This window comes from Geospiza fortis, unplaced genomic scaffold (genome assembly GCF_000277835.1).
Source record: "Geospiza fortis unplaced genomic scaffold, GeoFor_1.0 scaffold317, whole genome shotgun sequence".
Classification (NCBI taxonomy): Eukaryota; Metazoa; Chordata; class Aves; order Passeriformes; family Thraupidae; genus Geospiza; species Geospiza fortis.
The window spans coordinates 39029-66705 of record NW_005054398.1 but is presented as its reverse complement, the minus strand read 5'-3'; the positions used below and the strand labels follow the sequence as shown (position 1 = coordinate 66705).

At 39.3% G+C, this 27677-nt stretch overlaps 1 protein-coding gene across 1 annotated transcript; it reads right to left on the bottom strand.

The window, feature by feature from the left end:
• Positions 1-227: 227 nt before the first annotated feature.
• LOC102035526 (Krueppel-like factor 13) lies at positions 228-27677 on the bottom strand. The gene is made up of 2 exons (XM_005425906.2): positions 27090-27677; positions 228-433 (listed from the first exon to the last, which is right to left on the bottom strand). The coding sequence occupies exons 1-2, from the start codon at positions 27628-27630 to the stop codon at positions 228-230; spliced, it is 747 nt and encodes a 248-aa protein (XP_005425963.1). The 5' UTR covers positions 27631-27677.

The following is a 27677-nucleotide window of genomic DNA, read 5'->3' as shown; positions in this document are numbered from 1 at the left end:
CTAAGTGTAACATGTAAGTTTGTCCATGAGGTTAGAATAGCCACTTGTGTGGTTGGGTAAAGAAAATCTGACTAAAAATTGCAGTGGGAGGCAGCTATTTACTGATTTTTAAAAAAGAGAGGGTGGGAACTGAAGGAGGGGAAGCAACAGAGTTTTCTAAATGTGTGCAACACAAACAAAACAGGTTAGGCATTAGAGGCAAAGTGCTGACATCCAGTGCAGGTAGACTATGGGGAGCTGGCAATGCTGGGGTGGAAGTTGGCGTGGCGCCGGGCGTGCTTGGTCAGGTGGTCGCTGCGCATGAAGCGTTTCTCACATAGCGGGCAGCTGAACTTCTTTTCTCCGGTGTGAGTGCGGTAGTGCCGGGCCAGCTCATCCGAGCGAGCGAACTTCTTGTTACAGCCCTGCCAGTTGCATTCAAAAGGCCGCTCACCTGCAGGGAGCAAACACGGCACGATTAGACGGGAGAGCATTGTCTTCCATAGGCTATTTTTTTGTATGTAGAATATAGAATAAAAAGGTTGGAAGCAGGGTGAATGCCACTTGGCACTAAGTGGATGGAGGTGTTATTCTCCAGAGCAGGCTGCTGTGATATTCCAGCCCATTTAAAAATGCTGTCAGACTAGTCATATACCTTGTTTGATAACTGGGTCTTCAGGGATGCTGGGCTCCTGATCCTTTCATGGATATCTCATATCTCTTGTGGTCTGTTGAACTTTATGACTTAATAATAGCTGTACTGAGCTTTATAGTATATTCACTTATTCCTCCAAGCTGTCCCTATGTGTCTGACCAAGTGCTGAAGTTAAGAAGGCATGATGAGGTCTTCTTCTCTAGCTATTTTAAAAGTTACGGTAAAAATGCAAAATGGCAATTTTGAGGCAGCGGATGTCATGTATTCTCCACAGCTGTGCCTGTGTTTTCTGCATTTGCTACAAAGTACTGCAGTTTCCCTTGTTCACTGCCTTGGGTCTCACTCAGAAGTGAGGCAGGGGGTGCTGTATTCCAGTAGGGGACAGGTGTCATCTTGAGGGTACCAGCCTTTTTTGAATAGCTAACATAAACCTCATGAGCTGTGGCACTTAAGCTTGGAGCAAAGAGCAGTGAGCTCACAGAAGGAGCCATCTGGTGACCTGGTGCAGCTCTGAACAGATCTCAGCCATGGGACAGAGGCCTGGTGCTGCTTGAGGGCCAAGCACTGTGGAAGATGTGCAGTCTAGGAAGCTCTGCAGAGGCTGCAGACAGAATTAGCATTGTTGTTGGGTAGATGGGTATCTGGAATCTATTCCCAACTTCATCACTGATGTGCTGCATATGAGGAAGCACCTCATGCTTCCATCCTTAGTTTCTCCATTTCATAAAAATGAAAACGTTGAATCATGAAATTTGCTGTCTACTACTTCTGCTTATTGGTTTGGTTCTTACTGTCACTGAATCTGAACATCACATGCTCTTTAATTGTTATTAATTGAGAACATCTTATTCTTTTGTGAATACCTAAATACACAGACTTAGCATTTTTGGTAGTTGTAATTTTAGTAACTTCCTAGTTGCACTAATCCTAATGTTTCTAATTCTTAATAGCCTGTTCAAGAGTCTCAGAGAGCCATATAAATTCTAGGCCAAAATAAGAAATAGAAGTTCTCTCCACAGTACACTGAATGGGAAATAAAGAAAGAAATTAGCCTCCTGGAGAAACTCAATACACCTTAATTAAAACTGTCTGAGATAAAAATTGACCCCAGCAAATCTTCAATCTAAGCAGCCGATAATCTGCTTAAAATTCAAAGATTTGGCAATAACATTTATTTCCAGAATCTGCTCAGGAGGCTCCTGCTCAGAAAAATAGTTCTGTAGGTTCCTTTTCTTTCTGTTCATGAGGCCTCCAAGATACTTCAGACAAATCTCAGACAGTGTCTCAATGAGCAGACAAGCAAAATCTTTTTAAAATAGGATTTTGTTCAATAATCTGGAGAAAACAAGTTTCCCTCATGTTTCCTTGATTATTTAGGAGAAAGACCGTAGCTCACTAAAACAAATTTCTCTTAAGTACATTTGGTGGATTTCATTACACCTTCAACCAAAATGCATAATGCAGTGGTTGCATCTGTGCAGTACACACAGATATTGTTGTATGGAGAACTGTGACCACCCTGCCTAGGGACTGCATAAGGCACCAAAAATGAACAGAACTGTGGCTTCCTCTGACGCAGAGCCTAAAAATCTCAGGGTTACACAGATGAATTTAAGAATAAAACCACAAGCAACTGGATTTAAAGGATATAGTCTTGTTGCATAAAATAACCCATGCAAATCCATTCAGTGTCCTCCTTAGCCTTATTCTGCCTGCAAACTGTCAGGGACTGAACTCCATCTGCTGCTAGAAACAGGAAAAAAAAGTATTCTGGCTGTTTGTCATATATCCAGTTGTGTTCTTAGATATATTTCTCCCTGTGGTGGGACATGCCTGGAATGTGACAGCCCTGTTGTGTGACCACATTCACTGATCTCGACCTTATGTTTTGGTCATAGTAGAGATATACATCTAAGAGGGCTTTAGAACCCTTGGGAAGAAGGGCAGTGAGGTATGGTCTTGGAGTAGATGTGGCCTGCAGAATCAGAGTTCCTCATCCCTGAGCTATGGCATCAGTTTTTGCTAAGATAATGGTCTTTGGAGGTTTCTATTGTCTGAGTTAACATTTCTGTTTATTTTCACTACAAATGGTATCAGCAAATGTTCTTCACTTGAAGAACTGTCCCATGAAGTGAGTGCTTTCAGACAAGGAAAGCAAAAGTTTTTATGCAATGTTTTGCATTGCTGTTGACACCACCATGAAGCAGAAGAAAAATGGCACCTTCTGTTCTGATCAGTTTATTGGCACAAGCTGCTCCTGTCCATGATTCTAGCATTTGGGAGCCAGCAGTAGGCACAACATTCCAGTTCCTAAAGAGAGACATGGTTCTGAAGCAGGATTGTGTAAGCTCAGTGTTATCCAGCACTAGCAGATGATGAAGGTATTGCACAACTTATCTCCCCTTCTCCTCACTGCAAATCAGGTCTGGATGAGAACATTCAGGTTCCCACTTATGTCTGATTTGATGTTGATGGTGGTGAGGATTTGGGTGCTGAGCAAAAAAATGTGGTATTTCTTCCACTATATTTCTACAATGCCTGTACTTCTCCTTCCTAGGGACTATTTCCCCCCTCAGTCCTCTCTAGTCTTCATTTTATATCTTCTTGGTACTTGGTTTTAAGTTTCTTGGCCAAGTGATTTTCCACTGACAGCTAGCATCACTCTAGTAGCGGTAACAGTTCTTTAGAGTACTTCCCAGCTTTGTTGAGGTTTAGCAATACCTCTTCAAAGAAAAACTGTATTGTGAGGAAATGCTGGGTGCCTTGTGTGAAGATATAAGAGTCATTTTTATTGTTAATAAAAAATTAGTTGACAGTCTGGAACAAAGTTGCTGGGGGATATTAATTAAGGCAAGACCCAGCTGCTGCTCCAAAACCACACATGGAAATTCACAATCTGTCATCATTCTCATCTCTCAAGCAGAAGGGATGTGGTTTTCTGTGCAGGTAAGTTATATAAATGTCCTTTTACCAGCAGTAAAGCAATCAACAGAATGAGAGATTATATGAATTGATTGCTTAATCTCATTAGGGAACATGCACCATAGTACAACGTTCCAACATAAGCAATAACCCATGGACATGTTGTACTCAACAGAGAGCTTTCACCGTTAAAATGGCTGTAACATGACACAATAAGGACTCTTTCAGCTCCATTTCAGGCAATGTTGAAGTCAGAATTTTACCTTTATACACTCAGTGAAGAATTTGATCTTATAGATAATTGTAGAAGTGTTTTCAAGTATCTTAGATATGGCAGGAAACACATCAAGCATGTGAATATGTATACTGAGAGTCTTAATGCTGTGCCTTGGCAGCAGCAGTATCTTTGTGCATTATGAGCCTTACGAACAGGTCTCCAAGAGTCCTAAGTTTCCAAAAGATAAAGGTGCTTGAAAATAAATTAATCAAAATGCAATTCTGCCTTCTTTATCTTTAGAGAGGCAGGCAAAAGATGCATTTAAAAGATAAGGAACACTGTAATTTTTTTTTACCATTTAAAATAGGTTTGAATATTCATGTTCCAAATTCTACTAAATAGTAACCCTCCTAGCTCCTTTGCCAGGACACATGGCATCTAACTTGTGTTTAAGTTACACAAACTGATGGAAAAACATCACATTGGAGAATTAGATTCAGCTGATCTCAACTGAAAATTACACAAGCAGGAACATTTTTGGCTTTTTCCTGACCTTCATCCAGTAAAAAAAAAAAGCAGGTAGTGTAAAGGCACATTAAGAAACTTGCAGTGCTCATCAAGTGAAAGTACGTGAGCTCTGCAGGTGCACGGAGTTCTGAATTCCTTTCGGGGGCACAGGCCTTGCTGCTCATTGTCTGGCAGAGCAGCCTGCCAAAGGAAACCCAGAGTTGCCTGGGCTATTAGAAACGGCATTAAAAAAATGCACCTCTATCCTCTCTTGGTGGAAGGGATTCGGAAGTAACTAAAGGCAATCTGTTCTTATGATATTCCATAAAGGTCCTTTGTATTATTCTGTATTTTTCAACCATTGTATAGTGAGGCAGCTGTATGTAGTTATGGGAAACAAAATCTGAAGAGATGGTGGCACCAGAGCTAATGTCTACTGAGCTTGATTTGTACAATCCTTTTAGTGCGCATATAGTTTTAAGACTCTTTTCCTATATAGTGAGCCTCCTGTACAGACCCTGGAGTAATCTGCTTCCTGCTTCACCAATTCATCTGTCTGATATCCAGCATGTGAATATCAATTTAAAAAGATAGCAAGTACTGCATAGGCCTAAGCATACTTTAAAAATAACCTACTACTGACAGAAATGCCCAAACAGTTTGAGACAATTATGAACCTAACCATTTTCCAACTTATAATGCAAAGATTGTACGTGAGGAATTTGAAGTGTCCTATCCACTGCCCTACAGATTAGAGTATTATCAAGTCAAACCACATACTGGGGGCTATTTTTTTCAATTTACCTCATGTAATAGCTCTGCACATTATGTTAGCATGTTCAAGCACATGTCAAGGCCATGCTGTAACAAAGAAATTTGTATCCTGGGAATTCAATGAGTGTCTGCAAAACCAGAAACAGTAAACCAGAAACAATTTTCTGTGATCTTTAATCTGTTTTGCTGCTTCCGAGAACAGGGTTGAATGTTGTTATAAAAACAGTCTAGAAGCCTGAACATGCCGCTGGATGCTATTCTTATATTTCTACATTTTCATATACATAATTAGGAGTATATTTGGAAACACAGATCAGCAGGCTGGGTGGGGAGGACGAGGGGCAGACAGTTAAGAGATGTGACTGAAGAGGCTTTCCTCCAGTAGAGGAAATGCTATCTTGGGAAAAACATTCAGCCAAGCAGACTATGTTCCTTGAGATGGGGCTATTACTTGGGGAAAAAAAAACCAACAAAAAACCCTCCAAAAAACGAGGAAAGATCATTCTTCAATAGTACTGACATGTATTTATGGCTATTTTAATTTCTGATATTCTCTTGTTTATAAAAAAGTTCTTTTGCATGGTCAAAAAAACCCAAACAAACCATAATCTCAGTGCTAGAAAGAATAAGGCTTTGATGTTAGGCAAATGGTGGTTTCTTTATCAAGTATTTAAAAAGGGATCAAAAATTTCCAAAGCCTCAGATTTTCAAATTCCTATAAGATGAAACCACTTAGTTTTAAATTAATGATTTTAGGGGTGATATTTCATAACCAAATAAGCCAAATGCAATTGGGTTTTTTTACATCTACTCTTTGTGTCTGTCCAACAGCTTTGGAGTATCTCGGCCACCTTCACACACATCTAACAGAGGTAGCAAATTCAGCAATATTAAGCTTCACTAGTTCCAGGGAAATGAGGATGTTTTAGTAATGTTCTCAGTGAAAAGAGGAGTTATAGGGTGAATTAGACTGTCACTAGACACCGGAAACCTACTGTAGGAGTGTGATGTGAATATCCAAATCCAAGAAAAGCTCCTGTTAGAGTTCCCATGTTACTGAACACTGGCATATAGGACACAGAGCAGCAGCAGCTAGGTTTCATTAGGACCTGCAGACACAAGCACGCAAAGTCCTGCTAATTCCATTATCTGCCATGTGACCTTTTTTCAGGAACTGGAGTTCTCAGAATTCCTGCAGGCACAAACCCAGGCATCTACAAAGTTCATTCACTTTAAAATGTGCACATCTTTATTTTGACCTTAACAAATCCAGTCACTACATTTATAAATTACTGGATCTTATGTCTCCTGTGTGCTTAGGAAACTACTACTGGGCAGGAGTGCAACAGCTACCATAACATCCATGATTGAAATCCTTGGTTTATTTTCTGTATTTCTGTATTATTTTCAACATTTTCATTAAGTTATTTAGACATGAATGTTTCTTGAAAGGGGAATTTCCAAATGGCAAGTTTATATTTGAAGTCCATGTGCGCTACCATTTGCTGTGGAAGTGTTTGTGTTACTCCATCTGAGAGCACAGACTACACCTTGGGATTTATCTGTTACAGCCACAGTAACTAGAACAACTCAAATAGCAAATGACGAGCACACGCGGTCAGATACTATAATGATAACAGCTACAACGCCAGAGAAATATAAGTAGTGAAAAATTCCTGCCCTAGCCTTAACCACAGACAGATCTGTCTGAGAACCAAAATAGCTCATTTGGTGTGTTCCATGAAGATATTTGGTCCTCTTAAAAAAATTAACACTCACTTGCACCAAAATGGAAACAATTTTTTTGAAGCAGATTGCATTCTATCAGTTATATTCTCAGCTTTAATTTCAAACTTGTTTGATAATGTCTTAAAAACACCATTTATAATAATTTTAACTACTTAACTGGATTTTTATCAGCCACATTTGCTTCTCTTTTGTCAAAGCAGAATCATTCAAGCATATTCTATCTTTTTTCCCGCCCTCAGCATCCTCCATCACATAATCTTTCTATTGTCTAAAATATGCATTCCATCATATTTACTGAATCTTTTTTCAAGCAGGGGTGCCCAAGTTGAACTGCTCCAAGTATCTATAGCTTACTATTTTTAAAATAACCATGTCTTTTATCCTGTATTTTTGCACAGGGAATTAAGAATCTGAAATTTGAACCTGCTTTACCTTGTCATTTTCTGCCTGCCATTTTGACTCCTGATTGACTCCTGTTTAGTTCTTGCTTCATCTGTGCTGCACATCACTGTGTGTACAGTAAATTAAGTTCTGTGTTCCACTCCCAGCTGAAACCTAGCTCCAGACCATTTCACACAAACAGCAAGTAGTTAGAAGTTATGTTTCAGGATCTGGAAAATAATTCTTGCAGTAAATTTGCTTTAAAATTAAATGGCCACAAATCTAATAAAAGGAAATATTGCTATATTCTTATCTAAGGTTTTGAATAGAAAAGGGAAATAAAGGCTAAAACTATGTGGGTAACATTTTTCCTGCTCAATTGAAAAATTTAAAAAACCCATTGAATTGCAGAATTTTGCAAACAAAGAAACCCATAGTAATTTTATTTTTACTTGACCAAAATGTTTTACTTCTTTCAGTATGGATTTAGTAACACTATTTAAATTTAGCTCTGGGGACAGTTTTCAAGACAGTGAGGATGTTAACCTGAAATGAATTAATAAAATACACTAACACACAACTTTCCTGAAACAAAAAAAAAGAAAAAAAAAAGTTTAAACAATTTTCCGACTACTTGTCAGTGAAAAACTGTTTGCCAAAAATGTAGTTCCTGTAGTTCTTGCTAGTAAAGAAATACAAACTTTCTAATATTCTTCATTAACATTTCTTGGCAGCTTTCTATCCATGAAGACATTTTTATTAAGTGACTAACTGGAGATCTGATCATTGAAGGGAACAACTTCATTTGTGCTTTCTACTTCCACTAAACTCCCTGTGTTTATAAGCACAAGGGAATTCCAAAGACAGCCAAGGGTAACGACCATGAAAGTTTATCCTCCACAGAGAAATCTTGGAATAGATTTTAGATCTATGCTGAAAATGTGGCTGAGAATATGCCCTGTGGCATTGCAGTATGACCCAAAAAGCCTCGGGTGATTCTCTACAGCATGTTAAGTACAAGAAATGTTTTCCGGAGTTGCGCTGAGCTGCTTTCACTTCCTTCTACTTTTGTCCTCTGGAATAATTTTGCAAATTGGTGGTAAAGTGATGCAGCCTTCAAAACACTGAGTCTGTTTTGAGTTCTCCCTTCAAAGAGCATAAAGGCGCACTAATGTGCTACACACTGCCATGATAAAGAAACAACCAATCCAAAGCTCATGCTAGAAAGACCAAGCATATTTTCCAAATATGTATTTTTATGATCTTCTCTGCACTGACACAGTATAATTCCATAGATATATAGTGAATTTTGTTTGGTTTTCTTCTCTTTACGTTCACGCTACTGTTCCTCTCTGCAAGAGAGTACTCCAAAACACAGGTAATCTTGCTGGGCAATTGAGAAATTCAATCCTTTCCTGTCAACGGAAGATCATGGAAAAGCTCTTCAGGGTTTCCAATTTGAAATTCATACCTGTAGACCTGATCAATCAGATGCTACTTGTTTTACTGCATCCTTGTACTAAGACACAAAATGCCAATATTGGCTTTCTCCTGTGCAGTTTGTCACTTCCTGGTTTCAGAAGAGTTCATGCTTTATCTCCTCCTAACACAACCCTTACCAGTCTTGTGTGTTCCTTTCTCTTTTGAAACTACAAAAAATCAGCAGCACTAGGCCAGGGCTTTGTGAAGCTCTGAAGTCAATTATACACACTACATCAAAACACAGCTGGGGTGGGTGGGGCTGTGTTTAACGTGTGTTAAATATGTTAAAGAGTTTTTCTCTTGAAACACAACCAGAGACAAAATCATTAAGGTGAGTTTAGCATTCAAGATTACTTCTTTTTATTGCAGGGCCTAGATATATGGACACAAATTTTGAAATCATCCACTCTAGAAGTAACTGGAGTCTTAAAAGCTATTTCAACAAAGAAGCTGAATTAGCTGAATAATTGCATGCATTGAACCAACAGCACTTCCATAACTTTCTGAATAATTAATTAACCTGGTCATCCACTCATCACTTAGGTATGAATGTGTGCATCTGATGATTTGATGCATCAGAAGAATGCAGTGGAATAGAAAAGCTAGCAGAAAGACAACTCTGAAAGTGAAGGCTCAGAAAGGGGGTGTGACGGAACAGACATGTAATGTCTAAAACACCCCTATGGCTTAGGGATTCCTCATCACTCTTTTAAGCAAGGGTCACAAATCTGCAATTACTAGCAAAATGATGGGAGTTCATTTAGTAAAAGTTGATGAGGGCATCTTTGGTTTTGCTCCCCTCCCCAACTTCCCGTCACAAAACTGCTAGGAGCCACAACAAAGAAGGCAAGAATCAATGTTCTTTCTTGTTGGTATCTAAAGCACTGAAATTTAGCAAAACAGCTCCAAATCCTTAGCAAGGTGTTTCTGGGGCACTTAGGTTTGATCATATACAAACACAGTAAGAGCAGGTCCTCTCAGATGTAAACTTGCTCATTGATACTTTGGGTGTTCTGGTTAGTCATGTTAGGTAAGGAGGAGATGCACACATGTCTTTTCCTCACAGAAGTATGAGTACGAAGGATGGTCCCCACATCTCACAGGGCAGGTAGTTTTCTTTTCAGGGCTATAAAAAACTTTGTGGCAGCAACTGCATTACTGCTGTATCTTCCAGGAAGCCTTGTCAAAGTCTACATAAATATTACCTCTCTTGACCCATTTCTGTTGTATTTGCTGTAGTTTTGCTATGTGACTGTACTGATAGCATGGGCACTCACTACCAGTAGAGGAATACCTGTTAGTCTGTAAAGTTGTGAGCAATCAAAACTCTGGCCATCTCCTACTGGTAGGAATCCATCATGCAGAAAAATGGTAATTTAGACAATTGTATGACATGGTGTTTACAATGCATACAATTTCAAAAATAAGGTATTGATCTCCTTATAGTCCTATACGGATTTATCATTGTTACCTAATGTTCTTTGTGTATTCCATTTTAACACTGAAACATGAAGTTCACTATTTCACTGTCTTTCTCAAAGGTTTGGACACATGACCAAAATGGAGACCTCTCATCTACAAAAAGGGAGATATCTGAGCCATTAGAACACCCATGAGGCTGGAAATGTACCCAACTAACAGAGACAACTTCCATATCTAGGAGAGTGCAGACTGGAATGGACCCTGCCTGCCCCACAGGAATAACTCCTATTGATCTTGCTTCCATTAAGTGCAATGCCTTTGTTTGCATGGACTTTGGCCACATCCAATTATAAAAGCAGCATTTTTTTACCTTCTTGCTGGAATATATGGGTAAATAAAGCTGTTATACTGAATACTAATGACAAGGCTAACTTAAAAAATGAAAGGCAACAGCCTCAGCAACAGAGAGTTTATGTTCTAAGATAATGCAAACTAAATGTTGGGGTTTCTATCAAAGTGAAGTACCACCAATCGTTGCATATAATTTCTGTTCACTAAGCCTAAAACTCTTACTAGGGCTCCTTATCTCTGAGGCATTAAATCCTAGACCAGTGCTCAGTAAAACAGCTGAAATCCACTAATTCAAAAGAGCAGCAACTTCCACTTGATTTTCTCTCTCCTGTGGTTTGTTCCAAGAATGGAGATCAATAGCTGACCCTTTGCCTTTGCATTTAAATGATAATTAAGTTGTGTTATGCTGAAATGATGAAGTGGTGAATTCTGGGGAGAGGAAGATGTATCTTAGCTATGTATCATTTGCAAACCACACTGAAGTAGGACACTCAGCAAAGAAGAGAACTCCGTAGTATAGTAGCCCTTTAATTACTGTATTTTTCTAATTTTTTCTATTCAGCTGTAGTAGATGTAATAAAGAAGGATGTAATATGTAATATTATGTAATATTTAGGTAATTTATGCAATGTAATAAAAAAGGATGATTATTTAAACATCTATTGTGACTAGAAAATAAAAAATCATCTGTAAAAGAGCCTCAAAACACATCTAGGTATTACTGAATGGCAAAAAACTAAATGATGGTGATTTTTTTCCCTTTTCCATTGGTCAATTAAACTTTTAAATAAATATACTTGAAAACAATACTAAAAATCAAAAAAAATCTATGTGCTAATCAGCAAATCTGACCTATTGCATCATCCCAGCAAAGGAATTTCAGCCTAGAGTTCTTGCCTTGAGCCAAAAATTTGTTGTTTAAGGGACTTTCTTCATTCCTTTCATACAAAGATTGTGGCTTCAGCATAGGTCAGAAAAGTCTGGTCTCTTAAAACAGACTAACATTGATGAAGGTATGTGGGATTTTGTTCTTTTTCTGTCTTCTTGATGAGCCAATTCAAACCTTTTGAAGTGACAAGAGACTACAGTAGGGCTCTCCAAATGCACGTAATAATAAAGCACTGTTTTTATTGAATAAGTCCAGTTAAAAGTTGGAAGTAATAATGTGGCCCTTGATGAGTACGTATGCTGGACTGAGGCCTTGTTCAGTCACCTGAGGTCTCGTGTTACTCCTGTTGCAGCACCCTAGCAATGCTGATTTGTTGTCTGCTACAAGCTTTTCAGCTGCACAACTCACCCTATGTTAGAGCAAACAAGGTGATTAATGGCAATATTATGCAGACAGCAACTGAAGCCAAGAAAGCAAGCTCCCCAGACTCGATTCTTTCTTCTCCAGGAGGGAAAAATGTCTATCTGGTAGTGGAAACAACAGATCCCAAGTGTATCTACAGGGAAGGTGCAATTAAGGTACCAACAGAAGCACAAGTTTTCCATTATAGACTCTGTCTGGATCCTTCCTGTGCTACCTCAGAACTGCTCAGTCTGTTACCCAGCCCACTCTGCAAACCCAGAACAGCTCCAGATCACACATCTGACTGTTAGCAGCTCCATGGGAGCTCTGGACTATGACACTCCTTGGCATCCCATCCTTCTTCAGCCCACTCTTTACAGTGGACAAAAACACTACAGTCTCACTATAGGACATTTGCACCTCTCTTTCCAATCTGGGAATTTCTCTTTGTGAAGCCCAGGATTATGTGCCAACAGAGCTCACAGGCTCTCAAGCCATTCATTCTCAGTGGTGTGGTCATTGCATAGAGAAATTATATATGTAGCAGAATTAACCAATAGGTATTCATAGATCAAATGGCAGGAACCAAAAATGGCATACAGTGACTTCTTAATGTCATAACTTTTTTCACAAGATTCTTTTGCAAACATATCTCCATGGATAAAAACTTGAACCTGAAGATGCTCATAGTGCAAGAATGCTTGAAATCAAACTGAAACTTCATAAACCATCCCTGTCTGTAGAATGACCACAGGAACGACCTCTGCAGTAGTTTAGACAGCTTTCAATGAAAGTCTGCCTCACAAATTTTTAGTTGTGGTGGCTTTCAAAAAATTTGCACAGTAATGTTCATGATCTGTGGTTAGACAATGGAAATATTTTAAGTGGGAGAGCAATTAAATAGGTAATGACCAATTATATTAATCTGGTGTGAACTGAGTGAATTCATGCTGAAATTGGGAAACTTTGGCTCCATGAGTTCTGCCCAGCAGTTGCACGAATAGCTGCAAAGAAGGAATCATATGACCTCATGAATCAGTCTTTTTTCTGTTGACATATCAACGACTTTTTTATTATTCTATTCTATTTAAAACAGGATAACGCTTGTAAAAGTAAAGCTTATCAAATTAATGAAAGGCTGTCCTGCTATGCAAAATAACAGACTAAAGGATTATTCATCTAATCTGAGACCTGGAGTTCTGGAAGACGATGAATGTCATTTGCCTCCAACTGAAGTGCACATCCTTTGGCATGAACAGACCTTGCGGGTAAGTTATGACATTCCATGTGCACAGCGGCTCTCAGGATTTGGGGACAGGATGAGATTTCATTTTGCTAGAAGCCAAGCAAACAGAAGTTAGTGAAGTTGTCTTTGGCTGTAATTGTGAAATGTCTCCTTGTGAACTTTTGAACTGTTCAATCATCAACATCACAGTAACACAGCATGCCTGAAACATGGGGCTTCAGCATTTATAAGCACAGCTAAAGCTGTAAAGCTAAGTGAAAAATCTGATATTGAGAGTTTATTGCAACTGTATGGAAGAAAGTGGGAGTGGGATTTCCTGTTATTTTATTCTCATTCTGGCTGGATTCTTTGCCAGAGAGCAAGGTGGTGTTGAAGTAGTTTATGAGCAGCATCTGCCAATGGCCATACTGAGCATCCAGCTTCAGGGAACGGGCAGCTCTGGAAAGTAGTTTTATGGGCTGATAATCAAACACTAGATCTGTTGCTTGACACAAGGCAGCTACCATTCAAGATATACATAAAACTATTGCATACACACTAAAATCTTCTGCTCAGATTGTTAAACCACCCTCCCTGTTTGAACAAAGCTTCAGGTTTTTTGTATACAATAGAGGAATTAGACTATATTGTAACAGTTCTAATGTTCTAAACTGCCCACTTTTAAAACAGGTAAACTTTTTAGAAAAAACAATTTGCAATTCAACATTCAACTCTTGCAAGTCTCATTTACATGTTCTATTTTGTAAATGCTTTCCCTGTTTCTTTTGCATCTCCTTGCAGCCCCTTCAACCACAGCTATATGAAAAGGAAAAAAGAGCACAAGTTACCTGCTCCTTTCCAGTTCCAGCTTTTTTCAGTCTTTTCTATGTATCTCTACGAATGTTTTAAGCACATACCCATGCAGGCCTCATTCTCATATAAAATCAGAAAATAAGCACGAGAAGGTTTTCAACACTTCTCTCATTAACACCCCAGGGTGTGACACAGCCTAAGTGCGGTTCAGCTGCTGTGACCACCGCCCTCCTGTCCGTTTGATGTTGGTTTTGAGGACAGTGGGAGCAGGCTCTGAGGGAGGCAGCCCCACCAGCTGCGGCTAACGTGTCAGGTCACAGCGTAGGAGAGAGGCCATGTCCGGGGCTGGAACTCCATGAATGGAGCATTTGCTGCCTTGTGGAGGATCCAAATCACAAGCCAATTGTCTGAGTATGACTCTGGATGTGAGACATAACTGAAAAGCTGAGATCTTATGTAGAACGCAGACATATTTCAAAGACAGCTTTGCCAAGGGCATCTTGATATATATAACATACCTTTCAAAAATAGAGAGGTGTTTTCAAAAAACTATCTTACTACAGACTCCCAGAGAGTAATCAACTGGATTCCCTTTTTCATGAGCAAATACTTCTTTTCCTACTTTTCCATCTCAAAAGTAGTATTGAAAGGCACATCTATACTATTTTAAAATTTCTAACATATACACACATATGCCATGGCCCCTTTAGCAGTTCTGTCTTCCCTTGCCTACTGCACCCATGTCTTCATTGCTTGCCTTTACAGAGCACTCTGTAAAGTGTTAAAACTCTGTTAAACCAAGTTACATGTCATTGCAGAATATGGTTTATATGTATGAATGATGCCACAAGGGCTGCCCAACAGCCACCATATTCTCTGTAAGAATTTAAAAACCTTATTCACATGTCAACCATTTCACCTTGTGAGAGGTCAATGATTCTTTAGCAGAGATTATTAATTCTATGGGTCCATATATGTCAGGTAAAAATTCAGTAGCTGTAAATGTAGGCAAGCTGTAGTAGAAAGGTCCCTATTACTTCCCAAAATATAAATTCCTAGTGCTCCAGCACATTTATTGCTGCTCTTCTACACTTGTTTGATTAAGTGTGCAGATCTATTCTCTAACAGACCTGCTCTTCTGGGTGAGGAGAGGAAATCCACTGGTCTTTCTGGATTTCTGAGGTGGAGCACCTGTTTCCTGTTTGCAGGAAATTAGTTGACCACATTTAACATGCCTGACGCACAGAGGCTAATAAAGTACTCTAAAATACAGGATCTCATTGTGGCCAAATTTTTTCAGGAGAAGATTCCTGGGATAGGGGACTTCTATGAAATATAATAGGAATTGCACCATTACTATGGAATTCTAGAAGACATCAGTGTCATGTAAGTCTGAAGGCTAGTTCCAAAACCCTAGGCACAGGATATAATTTTTACTTTGAAAAAGATCACAGATTCCCTGCTGTTCTTACTTCCATTTGGACTCTTGCTTAATCCAGTCCTAAATCTGAGGACCACAAAATTATTTGAACCTTATCTCCTGTCCATATTCCTAGCTCCTGCTGAGCACAATTCTGGCAACCTTGGGTCTTGGGCTGAGATTCAAGAATTGCAATATGCAGAACAGCGAGGTTCATAAACTTGAGTAATCGGGAGGTTCTGTTACAACAGACAGACTGTGAATAAACCCAAAGAAAACAGGAATTGCAGCTTCATGAGTTGTGGTGTTGTACCCTGACTTAGCTTTGAGGGATTCAGATGATCCAATCATTGCTGTTGCAGCTTGACAGTGCCAAATGGGACAGCTTAATATTCATCCCAAAAGATGTGACGCACAAAGTACTTTGAACTTGATTTTCAGCCAATTCGTTGGAACTTGTTTCTACTTTCTTTTTAAAATTAGTTTTTATAGCTCAATTTTAGAATTTGTGAATAATGGACAAATAAGAGAAAAACTTAGAAAAAATGATTCATCGTTACACTGCACAAAAGCAGGTACGTGTTTAGCATTTTTTTCAGAAGAGAAATACCTCAGCACTGTAAAGTTATGTACACCATGCTGTCTGCATGCTCATTGAGGTGTGTTTTATAATTAGAAGAGTCAAGCACAAGACTGACCTAGGAACTTAGGACTCTTTTTATATATTAAAAAAATTAGATATTAAAAAACCAAAGGTGGTCTGATTTCCAAGTGAGAAACATCTGTGCAGTGAAAGTTACTGTTGCTCTTACTGTGTTAGTCTGTGAAACCACAATATATGTACTCAAATGAAAAACATACCAGCATAGTCACTTCTTCATAAAGGGAATACCACAGACCTTACATGGCACAGATGAGAATGGTACAGCCTCCTTAGAACTATTTGATTGAGGAAACAGTTATGTGATAATGTGGATTTCTTTGCAAATGAGACTGGAACTCAGTTCCTCTACAGAATTCAAAGAAGAAAAACTATCAAGCACACCAATCACATCAGCTCCTTGTCTTTCTGTAAGAAATTTGTGTAAACCTCTAAGAAAGCAATTTGCATGCCAGCACCAGAAAGACATAGCTTATACCAAATGAGTTTGAGTCTCCTGCAAACAACAGTGGTCATATCCAAGTGACAGTGTATATTATAATCTTTCCAAGGATACTTCACGCACAGAACCAGAGTTGGCTCTTGGAAAGAAGCTTTAAGCAAACATTAGGACAGAAGTTCAGCAGAGGTACAGAATGTTTTTCCAAACTAATTTGTCTGTAATTCACCTGCAAGTGCTAACCTTAGGACCACAAGCCAATGACATAACCTCAGAAAGTATAGCTGCTTTTTCAAGAATTCATTACAAAAGCAAAGCACTAGCCAGACAACATTCTCTCAGAATGTTTTTGTAACTTATTATATTCTTGATGACAAAAAATAAATTTTAGTAATTTTTGCCTTAAAGACAAAACTTAATCAAATGATTTGTACAATCAAGGGGAACTAGTCTCTTGCATGTAGAAATTAAATTATGTTCCTGTAAACAATCTGTAAGAACACCAGTCAGGATTCTTTTTTTCACTGAGAGGTTTGATGTTAGACTGAGAGGAGGGAAGTACTCAAATCCTTATGAATCTATCAAACATGGTGAAAAGAAGAGCTAGGATTTTTTTATTTTACAGAGTCCTAAAACTTCAAGGAATTAACAGCAGCCTATTAAATAATCTCATTTGAAATTATAAGAGAGAGAAAAGGAAGTATCAAGCAAAAAACATAGGTTTAAAACAGCATATTATCACAGAGGTGATTTTGTTTTGATAAGGTCAGTGATATTGTTTTCTCCAGAGGCCATACTGCTCAGAAAAATCACATTCAGAAATGCAGATAAAACAGACAAGTCCTACGTGACTTTTTACCAGTAAGCAGTGTTAGCAAAAAGTCTCTAAAATGTGTAGCCCTTCACCATGCAGGCCCTTTTGGTATGAGTCAGGTGAGAGTTTATCCTTGGAGAGGAAAGCTGTATTTGCTTAGTCCACATTGCTTACTGGAAACATCAGCCAGTTCCAAATACTGCTGTAGGGTAAGTAGCAGAATCACAAAATGTTCTGTTCTTTTTGCTGTCTTTTTTTTTTTTTTTTAAAGAACACCCCTTTCGGGACTGAATGAAACTTTTCTTAGAAGATACTGGTGCTGAACATCTGTACTTTGACAAGCAGTGTTTAAAAGCTGTTTCTCATTACACTTTCGTCTCTGCAGTATATAGTTAGAGCTTTGTAAATTATCACTTTAGTATAAGGTATCTGACAGTCATGTTCCTAAACACATGTCATCTGTACGTCCTAGTTACAGAAGTCTGGGACAAGGTTCATGGTAAAACGTTTCTGCCAGTTGTTGTACAATATTTGCTTACATCAGTGACCACAGCAAAGATAACATTGTCATCTGCCTGACCACTTCATTCTCTGAAAGTGACCAATGACACTTTTTAATTAAAATGGCTCCCAAGAAGTTACACTGCTACATTTGCACTCCAAGCTCCAACAGATGTTGCCTTAAATCATATCTGATTTGGCCAGCGAGGTAGCGCCCTTAATGATAGTATCCTGCAGACTGAAAGGAGATGCCAACACAACAAAACTCACTCAAGCTGAAGGAAAATGTGGAAAACTGGTGTAAATCTTTCAGCATGGTAACTACCTCGATCTTGTGTTGTATTTGAACTCGTTTGCAGATGAGATGTTAAGAAAGCTGTGGAGTTCCTAAATGTTAAGAAAGCTGTGGAGTTCCAAAAGGAATGATGAGTAACGTTGTTCCCACAACTTCCACCTATGCCCCTCCTAAGGTTACTGTTTCAGACCCCCCACAAACTCTGGCAGCCATTTGAAAACTTACCTTAGCAACAGTGCAAGGGATTCTGCAGCGCAGGTAAGAGCTGGAGGTTTTGGGCACAGGGAAAATTCTCCCTCCAGGTTCCAATATTTGAGCAATGCTGAGTTAATCTACCAAGTTGTGGTAGCCCTATTCCCCTTTCAAAGTCTCAGCAGTGCATGGAGGAGCAGCAGAATCAGAGTCAGGGTTCACTAAAAGTTATATTTAACTGTGCAAACCCACTTTTATGTGTATTATTAATGCAATGCTATATATATGCATATTATATTTGCAGGTGCTGGGTTAGGAAGAGGTTTCTTTCCCAATGAAACACAAGATTCTATGCTTAAAAAATCCCTTGTGTATTTCCTTGTTAGGGACACTGAGAGTTGTTTTTTTTAAGACAAGTGGTAGATTATTAGCTAGAGATAGTCTTAGCTCATATCATACAGCTTGAAGTAAAATTGATTCTATTAAATTCACACCCAGCATCTACTAAAATTAGTAATCAGTAATTAGAATTACTCTGTCTCATGATCAAATTCTACATCTTCTCTGCCATTTGAAAAAAAAAAGAGCTTTTTTGATACATTTCTTACAGACCTGTTTATACTAGTAACATGTAAGGTACCTCCTACCTACATAGGGGTACCTATAAATTCCAAAGTATTTGCTTTTCTGGTTGCCCACATATTTGCTAATACATTTCTATTTAAGCTAGAATTTGGTTCCAAATGTTGCCAGTCTGAGTAATTCTTAAATGCTAGTGAGAAGAATTCAGTAGTTTTTAGTGACGAAAGCTGAGGGAAATAGATGGTGTAAATATGTAAATTTTTGCATAAAGGGCAAAATATATATCAATAAGAATCCAGTCTGAAAGTAATCCTTTGGGGTATCTAAGAAATTCAGTTTTGTTTTGGCCATGTTAGGAGAATTTAGAAGACATATTTACAAATACATCCTGAATTTATTACACAGTCAGGCTAAACATTCTATTGGCACTGCTTGTATAGACATATATACAGCAAATGGAAGTTCCCATTGACTTTGAGGGGCTTTCGGTGCTCTGAAAGCACAAGAAAGCTGCACACAATTTAGACAGGGCTTGGAAAATATATCAATCACCAGAACAATCAAAAACTGCCACGGCCCCCATGTCTTAATGCTCATCTGCAGTCCTTCTGCTGGCATTTAAAAGAGATTGCAAGTTAAAATTCAGTATGCTCCTACATATAAATAACAAAAATTAATCCATGGTTCTGTGAGGTTTTAGCAGCATCTCTGTTCTATTTGTAATACCAGAATAAGGCCTAAATTACTACATTAAAAATGTAGGAAAGCACTATATTCAACTGGGAGGTTTGCAAGAATGTAAAATAGTTTCTAAAGTTCAAGTCTAGTGTGTAAATTTGTACCAATGTAATTTCATTTATTTACCCTGAAAATGCAAAATAAATATTTCCCTGATCTATTAACAAACAGCTCATAATTTCACCAAAAATTTGCAGGAAACATCTGAAAATGTACTAATCTTTCTCAGCTGCCTCCATTCTAAGTTTCTGTAATGGAAATACTGACGGTTGTTTACTTTAAAAAAGCTCAATACATCACTTCTGCCTGCTGTACCTCACCTGATCTTACTCTGGAAGAGTTAGCATTTCTGCTGCTCTCCTTCACCAGCTTTAAAAGCTACTGTTGAAGGTAGTAAGGCCATAACTAGCATGCCCATTCTGTTTGGGTATTTATTGTGAAGGGATATTCTAGCTAGCTGCAGGACCGAGGCAGATGGAAAGATGCAAAACATGCAGCAGCAATACCGTTCTTTCATAGGACTTTTTCAAGGTCCTCTATTCCAAAAACTCATATAACTTATAACCAAATAATAGAGAGTGGTCTGGTAGGAATATAGGGTGCAATAAATCTAAGTTAGCTTATTGGTCTATTGACTGTAACATCAGCAGATACCCAGTCACCAGTATTTTGCCTATATTTCCCGAGAGCACTACAAAAGGACTGTAAGTGATTACAACAAATCTTTTCCTTGCACTAGAGGTCATTTCAGGATATGCTTACTTTAATACAATTTGACTTGTGCCAAGTTCTTGGTTAGTAAATGCTTTTTATGTTTAGGCTGCAAAAAAGCTTTTGAGGTCGTTTTTCTACAAGTAACCACAACGGTGGCAATCTGAACTTTTAAAATTTTTCTTTTATATTAAGTGGAGGCCCTGTAAGATCTGCTGAATCTGCAAGACCTGAAAAATACAGGATATGTGTGTCTGACTTCAGTGCCTGCACTTAAATAACCCACATTGTCTAGCTATTGTTAAACTGAACACAGAAAGATAATGATCTCACTGCCCATGCAAATCTACCTCATAAAAGCGAAGTGGGTAACAAAGGGAAAAAAGTGTACCTATAGAAATTCTACAGAAAGGACCCTTCAAAAGTTGTCCTGCATTTGAAAAGCAGAGTATTTTTTTGGCTCTGTCAGCACCAACTTGCAGACAGCTGATCCAAGATTGGAAGGGGGTGGGGGGAAGTTGGAACATGCTTAACTAAAAAAACAGAACTAGAAACCACATGTCCAATATAAACAAGTTCCAGGTTTCTGGTCTTGGATGTGCCATAAGCATGTTCAGCCAGACAATAACACAATGGAACCGTTGTTTTAAATGGTCAAAGGTGCCTTCTTTTCAGATGGAATCCAGTTGTGAGTTTGTTTCATAAGGAATTCCAGTTTACCAAAAGGTTTGTTTATGCAAAACTTCTGTCAGATACACCTTCCTGTGTCTTGCAGAGAAATGCTACTGCAGGAAAGTCTTCTGCAGATCATTCTGAACACTCTTGTCCGTAGGGCTGTGATTAATTTCTAATACAAACACAGCAATCAATTGCAACTGTCCATTCATTAAAAACCTTGCTTGCCAGTTTATTCCCAACTGTTTGTAAGACCTAGGTCTTGCCACTGAGAAGGAAAGTGCTACTACCAGTGTCTGGGTTGAGGAAAACAACTGGAGGGTCATCCCTCTTCACTACTTCCAATAGTAATAGGTTTCATTACACTGCCCCTATGTCCCACTTCCATGCTAAAAGAAAAATGGTTTGTGGAAAGAGAAGTCTGTGATGTTTCTGATTTTTCATTAGACACACAGTTGTAACAATGATAAGTACAGTTTTACTTTAAATGCTTTTTACCTACAATATCTAAATTCTGTTGTTACCAGAAACTTTATTTCTGTGTCTTCTGCATGATTAATATCTCCACAAAGACTGAGGAGAAAGAGGGGGAAAAGGAAGTAAAGGGAAGCCTTTCACAGAGAAACCTGTATAACCATCAGGACAGGTAGTTGCCCCTAACAGCTAATATTAATCAAGTGTGTGGTAAATACAGATGTCATCCAGCTGGATTCTCCATGCAACTAATTTAGCCCTAACACTTCTGCAGCTGAATTAACTGAATCTTACTATTCAGTCTTGAAGTGGCCACATAAAAGGAGTGAGTAGGAATTGTTCTACTTTTCTTCCTGACTTCAGGTCCTTTTGAAACATATTTTAAAATTTGCTTACTCTTTAAGAAGTTTATGCCCTGTGTTTATTTCAAAGACTTTTATATTAAGAAACTTGTAGCATATATATTTTTTTGTTCTCTTCAATGAACACAGATTGTTTGATCCAGGTTTAAAATCAATACTTTTAAATAAGAATTTCAGTCTTGAGAATTGCATTGTATAGGGAGGACTCAGGCAGGACTTTGAGAGAAGTTGTTCTATGTTTTCTACTGACTTGTTTTTATATGTTGAAATTTTCTTAGAGGAAGTAAGTAAGGAGTTGCAGAGCACTTTCAGAGGAAACACAAACAATGCATTGAAAATCTGTCTTGTTTTTAAAAATACAGGCTTATTAAAAGAGTTAAGATTATCAGTTTTCAGAAAAAAAGTAGCAGGCTGCTGAAGTTCTTAACACTGAAAAAGAAGGCTGTCGCCTTAGGCTGGAAAGACAAATGTTTTGTGAGGCTGATATTTGAATATGCCCAGAAGCCACCATTTGGGCCCATCTCAGAATAAAAAAAACAAACTTATAGAAAATGTTTTGATGCACTCAGCAAAGTAAGGAGGTGGAAGGCACTTAAGGGACACAGGAGCCTAGAGGTACCTTGCAGCTTTTGGATAATCTGGGTGTATGCTAATGAGACTGAAGGAAGCATTCAGAGCCTATGAGTTGTTTCTAACTTTTAACACAAGAAATCAAACCCAGGAGGCCCAACAAGCAGAGAGACAAATTCATTTAGTCTGTCTTTTTGCCTTTGGGAAATCTGTGCTGGGGAAAGGCCTTTTCAATTTCCTCTGGCATCCTGTCCAGAGGGAGTGCAGCTCTCCGTAAGTCCCGGTATGCAGAGCAGCCAAACTGGCAGCTCAGGAGGAAGGACTGAAGCACCAGCACCACTCATTTCGTCCTGCTGTAGACAAGAGCTGTCTGCAGTCCTCCTTTGCACTGTTCTTGAGTAGCACAGAAGGCCCTAGGTTGAGTTTCTTCTCTTGTAATCTTTTCCTTCAAAGTCTTCACCAACACTACCTACCTGCTACACGCATACACATATATGCCTTCAAGAGTCACTGTGTGCCTAGAGACAAGTTAAAAGAAACCTCAGCCAGGTCTAGTCCATGGGTTTTTATTTAACTAGCTATGGTTCTGGTAATTGGCAGGTGCTTAAATGGAAGATAAAGTTTATTTTTATGATAGAAAAACTTGCTTCTTACCTTGGTTAATTAGTTTCTACACACAGGGATGGCATCCTTATTCACAACTTAAGGGAAGCCGTGCTTTACTGTTTTGTTTTGAATTAACACAGTGTGACCAAATCAGACTTACCAGACTGAAAGTGAAATCCAAACCTCTATTTAAAATGGGTAATTTGTACTTTACATAAAGGCCTCTCTACCAGCCTGAACACAGACCATATACTCCTCCTGTTTGTCCAGCCTAACTGTTATGCTCTTGTCATACTTGTCACAGCAAGGTCTGATTGCTTTATTCTCAGATTGTTTTCAAATACCAACTACTAAGACTCCAGGCTGAGACTGGTACCCAGTTCTCCTTAACTTCTGCTAATTTGTGCAGACTCATTTAATTCTGATGACTGACTGAAAAGCTGTTTCTGTGTTATGATGTGCTGCTTAGTGCTTAGAACTAGTAAGTTTAGAAGGACAGTTTAAAGGAGTTAAATTAAGGTTGATTTTGTGCTTTCTCTGCATTCCTGATGGTGATGGTGTGCTAATGGAGATGGCTAAAATCTTGAGAGGTCACAATGATTTGGTGGGGAGCTGCAATGCATAGGATTCTTGTGATTCCTGCTCAAAATGCCATTGTTCTTTCTCTATGTATAAATGTGTAATACAATGCAATAAGCTGGGACTCTCTACAGTCTCTCAGAACACAGTGGTCCTGGACAAGGCTCTGTAAGACTGTAGCCTGTGGATTGCTATTAGGCTCTGTACTGTCTCCCTTCTACCACTGGTGCATCAAGAGACTAACTGGTTTCCAGCAACTCCAGAAAATGTGCTGAAAACCTCTACGCTGAAAACCTGCTTAGATGAAGGGGAATTCTGTCACGTGAATTAATCTGATTTTTTGTAAGTCCTTTGTGTTTAGGAATTTTCTCAGTGGAGAGGATTTTTAAAATCCGTGCATCAGTGAAACCTTTTTTTATCAGTGGGGTCAGTATAGCTTAGGATAAATGGGGATGCTGCCTCTGTGGACCACCAGCAGAGCTTCTGAGATCCACAGGAAAAGTATTTGGACTTGACAACTACCCACTGACACTAAATATAACCTTCTGGTAAACATTAAAACTTCAAGGGCTTTGTGGCTGGTGATCATGTTGAACTCCAGGACATTCAGAGAGAGACTAGAGTGGAAAACATAAACATGAAAAGAAACATAGGGGGATGGGAACTTTGAAAGCTGGTGGAGACAACAGAGATGATTTTGGTGATTTTTTTTTTTGCCTGGTTCAAGGGTTTCCAGTAATAAAGCTCAAGTATTCATAAGGCTGAGACAGGTAAACCAGTAATGTACAAAAAAAGCTCACAAGAAACTGCAGATTGCTGCAGCACATTTTGTCCTAATAGGAGTACTAAAAAACACTGTACACTAAGTAAAGAACAAAAAGCATATGCTCTTGGCATTTCCATCTTGCTTCTTCTGCTTTAAATAGGAAAATTAGCATCCTCTGCACTATGGTTTTTACTTCATGTATATAAGCTCTGATATCTGGCTATAATTATCAGAAGGATTTCACACAGAGCACCAAACAGCTGGAAAATAGTACCAGCTCTCAGTCCCTATCAATGTGGGCTGGATTTGATACAATAGTACTTGGAAGGCTCTTTATCTCTTTGACATAAGCTCAAGGATCTGGTGTATCCTTCCTCACACCATGAAGACCAAAACCTTTATTTTCTCAGCAAAGTAACAGACAAGGACAAGCAAGTTTCTAAAGCAGATCAGAAACTGTTTTTTCAAGTATCTCTTGCATGATCATCCATTATCTTCTAGCTTGCAGTGCTGTCCTCAGCCTTCAGGTCACCCCTAAATAGCAGCTCATCTAGTCTTACAGTACATGGAAGAAGTTCTGCTCCATAGCAGAAGTTTTGACCACTCTTAGCAAACATGGTTGGGACTTAGTTGGATAGGTGTTTAAAGCAGCTTCCATGTGTAGCTGGGGCACTTTCACCACTGCTCTGTGAGGTGGATAGCCATCACCCTATCTGACAGCTGGGCAGACTGATGTGTTACTTGACTAGGTCAGGATCACTAGAAAGCAGAGAAGACCCAAAGCCCTCATCCTAAAGCAGTAAAACACCAACGTGTTTGTAAGAACAGCCATTTACCAGTGCTGGAAGCCATCACTTTCTCTGTTAGCTTAACTCTTATTGTCTTACAAACTTTTTTCAAGGCTGTAACAATTTCTTTTAAAGATAAAAAAAATTGCAAACATCTTAGAAAATATTCTGCAAGGAGAGCAAGAGGCATTTAAGCCTGTTTAAAACTCAATCCAAACAGAGACGGACCTGTTGCCAGTGAGGAGGGAAACTTGGCAGCTTTGCTTAAAGCTTCCCACACAGGCACTGGAGACGAAAGAAAACAAAGAAGCTGTAGTCCCTGAGGGTCCTGCCACTCCCTGGGCAAAAACAGGCCCTTCCCTGCTTTTCCTTTAGCTCTCAGACACACATGCGCTCTCTTAGTGCCATTAGCTACAGCAATAACCAATTGAGCCCTACAGTCGTGGAAAAAATACAGGAAATGAAGAGTTAAAAAAAAAAAAAAAGGGAAAAGAGAAAAAAAAGAGAACTTGGAGGCGAGCCAGCGTCCCCGAATGACTCCGCTCTGCCGGCGGCCTAGAGCGACACTCCCCGCCGGCCCTGCCCTCCCTCCGCTCCCCGCAGGGCGGGCATGCCAAGCCCTCCTCTCTTTATCAGGGGCTGGAGTTCCCCTTCTTGGTCTCTGGTTGGTTTGGAAACCCAGAAACGTTGCTAAATTTATCTTTCCCTTTCAGGACAATGGCAAATGCCAGCAATAAGAAAGCAAAAGAACTGAAAATTAATGGAGACAATTCCCTGCAAGCCAAGTGGAAACACCTTTTCTGTGTAACTCCCAAGGCGGCAGAAAGCAGTTACACAGTGCAAAGCAGGACAGGCTGCCTGGGATGCCAGGAACACACTGTTCCTTTGGCTGTGTGCCACAGGGAATTGTCCATCCATATGCTCAAATTTGATGGGGCTTTCTTCTCTCCCACAGAGAGCAAAGCATACCATCAAATTAGACTGGCTCTTACTTTATCTCAGGAAGACAACAGGAAAAGCTGAAGGCACACTGAAAGTAAAGCCAGCATGGGTGAGGCTGACACTTCAGAGCTAAAACTGCTCAGGAGTTTTATTCTGAGGATCTCTTTCTTACTGGTCTTTTTAAGAGAACTGACCATACATCTTAGCAAACTAATTTGCCATCTGAAATTACTCAGTGGAACATCTTGCACAAGTCTGCTCTAGTCAGTGTGGTGCCTCCACACATGTGCTATGATTGGTGCCTTCAGCAGAGCCTGGACTCCTCAATTTTTGGTGTCCCCTTTCTGACTGGGAGCCATCCTGTTTCCCAGCACCAGGCAGAGGCGTGAGTTGTGGCAAGTCATGGGGCCTATTTCAAGATGGCCCTCCTAATACTTTCAGTGCAACTTTCTCAAGGCTTGCAAGATTTCCACTTTTTCTGTGGGTGCATCTCACAAATTACAGTAGCAACAAAAAAGTGCTCAGCCTTCACCAAGAAGTAAGCACTGAACACTGATGAGTACAAGTCACTGGTTGCATTCAAATGTTTTTTTCTTTTGAATTTGGTTCTACCCAGCTGCCAAAAGCCTTTTAGACACTGCCCATATCCCCCTCTCTCCTCACTCATGGTGTCTCCTTGCGACTCATGTTCAGCCTCTCATCTACCTTCTGCTTACTCTAGCTTTCACAAAGTGTCTGCTGAAAAAAGAAACAGATACACAGCCATGTAGGTGCCTCTAGAACATTTAATTTAAAAATATCAAGAGTACTGATACTTGCATGGGAAGTGATAAGCTGGTATAAAGAGACGGACTGGAGCAGGGAGTAGGGAAAATGGGGAGGCAAGAAGTACTGGAAAGGGAAGTAGAAGACACACAGAACAAGAAGGCCAGCAGCTAAAAATTACAGCTTGGTACAATCCACACAGGTGACCTGCATGCCATTCCCTATGACCTTAATAAAAAAGGGCAACATTAGCTTTGAATCTATGCCCAGTAAGGGTTTATTCCCAGAGGGGTTTTTTTTGTTGTTGCTGTTTGGTTTTCCCGAGCTTGAGTTCCGAGAGGTGAAACCATAACAGTGGCCAAATAAAAGTTGGTTTGGTTTTGTTTTTCATTTTAATTACCAAGCTGTAACAAATAAATCTCTGGCTGGATTGTAACTAACCTGTATGGGTCCTTAGATGAGCTTTAAGATGGGAAGATTTGCCATAAACTTTTTCACACCCCACATAGTGGCATTTGTGCTTTTTCTGGGGTGATCCAGGGTCAGTCCAGCTTCTTATGCGTTTGTTCTTTTGTCTGGGGCTTGGTTCAGTTACTGCAGCCAGGCTAGTAGGTGTGGCTGCTCTTTCTCCTCCGTTCTTACCAGCTGAAGACAGACTTTCTTCCCCAAACTCCTTAGGAGCAATAGAAATGTGTATTTGTTCTGTTATATCAAGCGTCTCTGTTTTTTCCGTCCTTAGAGCAGGTGAGTTTGGGACATGCTGATTCAGATCTGCTAAAATGCTAGCTACCACAAGTAACGATGATCCATTGTCTTTTCCGGTTTCTCTGACTTCCCGTCTATCTTCTCCATTGGATGAAGGAAGTATTGCTGCATCAGGTTGGGGATCAGGCTCCCCTTTGGGACTATGGATAACAGCACGACTTGACATAGAAACAAGGCACTCTGCTGCAAAATGATCCACATATGCTGCTGTTGCCATTTCTCATAAGTTTAAAAAGAAATCCAAACAGACGAAGAAAAAAAAAG